The 5,942-nt window shown below is 33.5% G+C and overlaps 1 protein-coding gene across 1 annotated transcript; it reads right to left on the minus strand.

Moving 5' to 3' along the window:
* Positions 1 to 2,585: 2,585 nt before the first annotated feature.
* On the minus strand, positions 2,586 to 4,750 carry LOC118755701 (the record flags this gene model as incomplete). The annotated part of the gene is made up of 2 exons (XM_036490524.1): positions 3,757 to 4,750; positions 2,586 to 2,766 (listed from the first exon to the last, which is right to left on the minus strand). Coding segments are annotated over exons 1-2 (884 nt in total), but the record flags the coding sequence as incomplete, so codon positions are not given.
* Between the last annotated feature and the right edge of the window lie 1,192 nt (positions 4,751 to 5,942).

Here is a 5,942-nt window from a genome sequence, read left to right on the forward strand (position 1 = left end):
TGAAGAAATATTAAATTAAATGGTTATGATCATATGTTTAATTTAATATTTACTTGTGAATAATACATAGATATAAATGTGCATATGAACAGGTAAACAAACTATGTGCATACATAAATACATATATGTATGTACATATGCATATGCGTACATAATTGAATAGTGTTCATGCAAACAAAAATGCAATCGCTTCTAATTACTCTAATCAATCTATGAACATCAAAAACCAAATACATATAAACTTATGTATGCACATACATACAAATACTACAAATGAAAACATACAGACACTGCGCTTACTATTCCCCGAACTCCCGCTTCTCACGAGCAAGACATTCATTCATAAACGTAAAAACTACCATTCATAAATTCGTGCGCACCTTGCACACTTGCCCCGCTACAAACATGAGCCGTCCACAAGTTGATTTGCGTCGCGGCGATGACAAAATCTAAAAATCTAAAATTTTATCAACCACCGCGTCGGTTGGAAAAGTGGCAACAGCGGTCAAAATCCCCCTTCCCTTTGCACACTTCTTTGATCTAAATAAAATATTTTTTCCGTTGGTTATTGAAATCATGCATCTGCGCCGACAAGTGCGCAAAATCACTTCGCTTTTGTTTCCCCCGTCTTGTCTACGAATCTTCTTCTTCTTCAATAACTTCGATGGCGGTTGAAATGCAAAAAATTCATTTCAACCACCAAATTATTCTTTACTTTATTTTAGAAATAAAATTCATAAAAAACCACCGCTTCGGGTAGGATATGAACCCTGACAACAACGTCAGCAAAGCATCATTAATTACCACGCATCAACCAACTATGCCACAGCACTTATTGAAATTCGTGCATCTTACTGGCTACATGTACTATCGATTTTGCAAGTACGAATATCCAAAAATTTTTGTATTTTCGTTGACATATCTACATTTACGTACCAAAGAATATATGTGCGTAAATGCTTTTTCGCTTGTATGCATAAAGAAAAATGCCATCAGATACCTAGCAAAACTTATCAAAATTTTATCCAAAATTAAAAAGAAGTTGATTTTATTAACATTTCTTTATTAGATTAATATGTATATGTATTTAACAATAACAAATGAATTTGGCTTAATATTAAATTATATTAAAATATCAAATGAAATTATAAAATACACCTGAAAAGATATGTACAAAGAAAAGACATCTGAAATGAAATAAAATAAAAACCCCTGAAAAAAAATTTAAATAAATATAAAAATTAGTAAAAAATATAAATTTTTGATAGTAATAAAACACGAATTGCGAATATGCTTGGCTCTCGCCTTAAAGCAAATTCTCACACGATCTTATCAATTTTTATATTGATGATCACCTTGGATTTTAACCAAGCTTTCACCAGTTTTTTCAAAACATGATACAATATACATATGCATATACATATATACACATTATATACTTATGTATACGTATATATATATATATAAGGTTTTAAAAAACTTGGCTCGTGTCCAGAGGTACTACTACTACTCATGCAACTACGACTATAAATTACTCTAATGCTATAATACTACTAAGGGATACTCTAAATATATATCACACTACTAATTACTAATACGATTAATTAGTAATACAATTTACTAATATACAAATATGTACATACTAATAATTCATATAAAACAAAGTAAATTCAACTATACTAATATACAACTAAACAAAGCTAACTAACTACAAATGTAAAACGCGTTCACGCTTTTTTTTGTTTTTTTATTTTTTTTTTTGTTTCTTTTTGTTTTTTTTGTTTTTTTTTGTTTTTTTGTTTTTTTTTTAATTTATTTTTTTAGTTTTTATGTAAATATAATATAAAATGAAATACATTTCAATAAAATAAAATTCAATACATTTCAGTAAAACAAAATAAATTAAAATAAAATATATACATTTCAATAAAATAAAATAAATTAAAATAAAATATATACATTTCAATAAAATAAAATAAATTAAAATAAAAAATATACATTTCAATAAAATAAAATAAATACATTTCAATAAAAAAAAATAAAATCCAATCCATCCAAGCCTCTCGGGCTAAACGAAGCGGGCTATAGCTAGCAACTTACATACATATTTACATATTTAAATCTATTTATTCAATTTTTGCAATTTTTTTTGCTTACGTTCTTTAGCGGCTGCTGTATGGACTTCCGCTGTTTGGCGAGCTAACCATTTAGAATTTTTATATAAAAGGACAGTGACTAAAAAGTCTAAGAATTTATCCCGATGCTCGGAGCATTCGCCCGCTTCGAGAAACCATTCGGGATAAATTACAAGGGTTCTACTGCGTATAGCAGAAATTATTAAAGCTTTAAGATCAGGTTTGTGGGCATTTTGGGAGAATATGTCGTTATACAAAGACATTTGCATACGACATATCTCGAATATACGATCATTGGGGTTTAAAAGGCGGAGATCGTCAGGGTCTTTGAAATTTTTCGCTCGAATAAGGGCCTCTGAATTTTTATCTAATGGATTATCTAATTTCATCATAAGATGAAGACAATGGCTACATTTTAACTTTAATAGTACCTTTTGGTAAATGGCATACCCTGTGTAGTACCTTTGTACTTGAATTTCGGCCGGTTTTTGTGTTTGAGCGAAATGGTCATCGGGGATCTCGATATCTTCGAGAGAAATGGGTTCTGGGGGGTCCAGGGTAGCCATAAGAGCTTGCTCTTGAGGTGTATTCCAGTCCAGGTTAAGGTCGTCATCTTCCTCGCAGTTACTACCTGTTTGCGAAAATTTACGCCGTAAAATGTGCATCGATATAAGACGCGCAACGATAAATTGCATTTCATATGCAGAGGGGTGGGTATTAATGCCGGAAGAAGCTCGGACTTTATAAAAAAAATTTTCAAGCGCATCTTGATTTAATTTACCCAGAAGTATAAAGGAGAGGTTTTTATGTTCCTCGAAAATTTCCGCCGAAACCGAAAGCATAGCTTTAAGGGTCAAAATGAAGCCGTCAAGGCATTGGACAAGAGGAGAAGGTTTTTTAATACGTTTAATGAAATTAATGTGGTCGTTAATGCGATCAATTTTATCATGGGAGTTTCTGAATAGCGGGCGTTTTAGAGGATTTTTGTGAAACAGGGATTTGCAATCTAAATCATCGAAGAGATCGTTAAATCTCTTACAGAACTTCTGGGTAGCTTTTGCACAGTCTTTGACATACTGATCATTACCGAAAAGGTTCTGATCGTATGCCATCTCGATACCAGCAGCAACTGAGTTGCTTAAAACTTGCGTGGCACGAGAGACGCTCATTTTATCGAAATTACCGGGATAAATATGAGCGTCGGTCAATTTCGGACAAATTTTAAAATTTACGTTGGCTTTATCAAGTGCGTACACTTTTCTAATGACACGAAAACTAGCTGTGCCATCCGCAGTTTGGAAGTCGTACTTAAGGAAAATGTTGCGGATGGACTTAATAAGGTGGCAATAATCAAACAGAAAATGAACCCGTTGGCCATTATGCTCGAAATAGGGGGCTTCGGGAGTGATATTGAGCAAATGGACAAGCTGTAAATTGTGAGCACCCTGATCACATATAATAGCCCTTACACTGAGACCAAGTGTTTGGGCAGAATCTATATTGCTTTTCAACAGGTTCATTAGAAGGGGGGCCTTAACCCCTTCTTTTGCTATAGAATAAGACAGTACGTACTTCCATTTTTTTGTGATCCCTTTGATCATAAAAAAGAGGTACTTATTGCCAATGGTATTTTGACGGAGACCGGCTCCGTCATCAACAAAACCATCTATGAGGTCTCTGGTTTTGTTGTATGTTAGATCGCCTTTTATACCGATTTCATCAAAAATTAATGTACAGAGCCGTTCGCTCTCAGACATGTCCTTGACAATTTTACTCAAATTATCAAGGACGTTGGTTTGCAGCCCAGGGGCTACAAACCGAATGGGGCGCCAACGTAAAAGGGTAGTTTTATGGGGGAGGGCAAAAAGGAGGTCATCGCGCATGAAATTATATGCCTTAGATGACATATAATTAAGGTTTTGGGCCAAAATCTTTTCCTCCTCTGCATATGAATGCCGCGTATTCGTTATCATTTTCGCAAATTGTACGGCGTGTTCGCTGGCATCCACTGCGGGAAAGATGGCGCCCTTTTCAAGGTCAGAATATTTTTTTTTTAAGACTTTGAGTTGGGATTCAAGGTCTTGAATTTTTTTAAGGAGTTTGGTTTCATTCTGCTGATAGCCACGGCAAATCTTACCGAAATGCTCATCGCTAACAGCAGGTGGGTCTCTAATTGAAACTTGTTCAATTTTCTCATCTAAAAAAACTTTCTCACAACGCTTTTTCCTATCTTCAAGGTCTGAATAAAGGGCAAATTCTTCTAAGGTCAACTCAGCGTTGGAGTCCTGGACTGGATCGCAGTAAGTGCGCTCAACGGGGTGCATGACCCAATTAGAAGAGGAGACGCTATTAACGTCAAAGGATTCCTCTATACCTACTTCTACTTCGGTATTTAGCCGCAAAACAGGGAAGGCTCCATTCAGCAGCCGCTTTGTGGAAATAAAATCTTTATAAAAATGAAGTTCGCAAATAAATAACTTCTTCTCTTTACTTAAGGGCAACTGTAAGTTGCAAGCTATAGCCCACTCGTTTCTTGCGACCTCAGTCTTCGGAAACTCGAAAAGTTTCCTCTTCTGGTCTGAGGTGCAACCCTTGACGCAACAACTTCTACTCAGTTGCACGGGATGATACGGGTGGGGGGGGGAGTCTTGCGGAACCTACAATTAAGGTAATATGTTATAATGGATCTATACCCCTAAACCATGAAATTAAACGGCATTAAAATCAACCTAGCAGGAGTTATCTACAATAAGGGACATATATTTCACATATGTATGGACGTATGTTTATGTATACGGCGCTACATATACATATATTCATACATATGTGCATATACACATATAAACATGTAACAAGATATACATTATAAATACATTCACATTCATACATTTATTTTAATTTTATTTGTATTTCAATTTTGTATTATTTTACTTAAATTTATTTTATTTTTCTTTATTTTATTTGTATTTATTTAAATATATTCTATTTCATTTTATTTGAATTTATTTTATTTAATTTTAATTTATTTAAATATATTTTATTTTATTTTATTTTATTTGAATTTATTTTATTTTATTTTTCTTTATTTTATTTTAATTTATTTAAATATATTCTATTTCATTTTATTTGAATTTATTTTATTTTATTTGAATTTGTTTAATTTTAATTTATTTAAATATTTTATTTTATTTTATTAGAATTTATTTTATTTTATTTGAATTTATTTTATTTTATTTTAATTTATTTTATCTTATTTAAATGTGTTTTATTTTATTTTACTTGAATTTATTTAATTTCAATTTAAGTCAACATACACCATCTCGCATTAAACCAACACCCCTAATGTATACATATGTGCATACAAATGACTACATATTTACATACATACGAATGTATACACATATGTACACACCTATAAATGCATTCATGCAACTAAATATTGAGACTTACCCAGATGCAGAGTGGGCACCGCATTCCTCTTCAGCAGCTTCGGTCCTACTGCCTCCTCCTCGAAATGGTGCTCGCATATGAAGGCGTTGGTGAACGCAAAGTGGCCATCAGCAGGGGTGACTCCAATGTTGTCCTTCCACTTCTTGGCCAGATGAGGATCCTGGGGGAAGGCGAACATCCTAGTCTGGGCGTTGGAGCTGCTGCAGTCGCGAACGCGACATTTCCGAACCGGCGGCATTTTAAGAAAAACTTTGCGAAAATACGACCTCTTTCAAGCGACGACAAGAAAGATTTGACGAATGTCAATATGTGGCGCAATTATTGGCATTTACATATGTACATACTGTATATATCCAT

This window comes from Rhagoletis pomonella, unplaced genomic scaffold (genome assembly GCF_013731165.1).
Source record: "Rhagoletis pomonella isolate Grant_MI unplaced genomic scaffold, Rhpom_1.0 Rhpom_scaffold_07085, whole genome shotgun sequence".
Classification (NCBI taxonomy): domain Eukaryota; kingdom Metazoa; phylum Arthropoda; class Insecta; order Diptera; family Tephritidae; genus Rhagoletis; species Rhagoletis pomonella.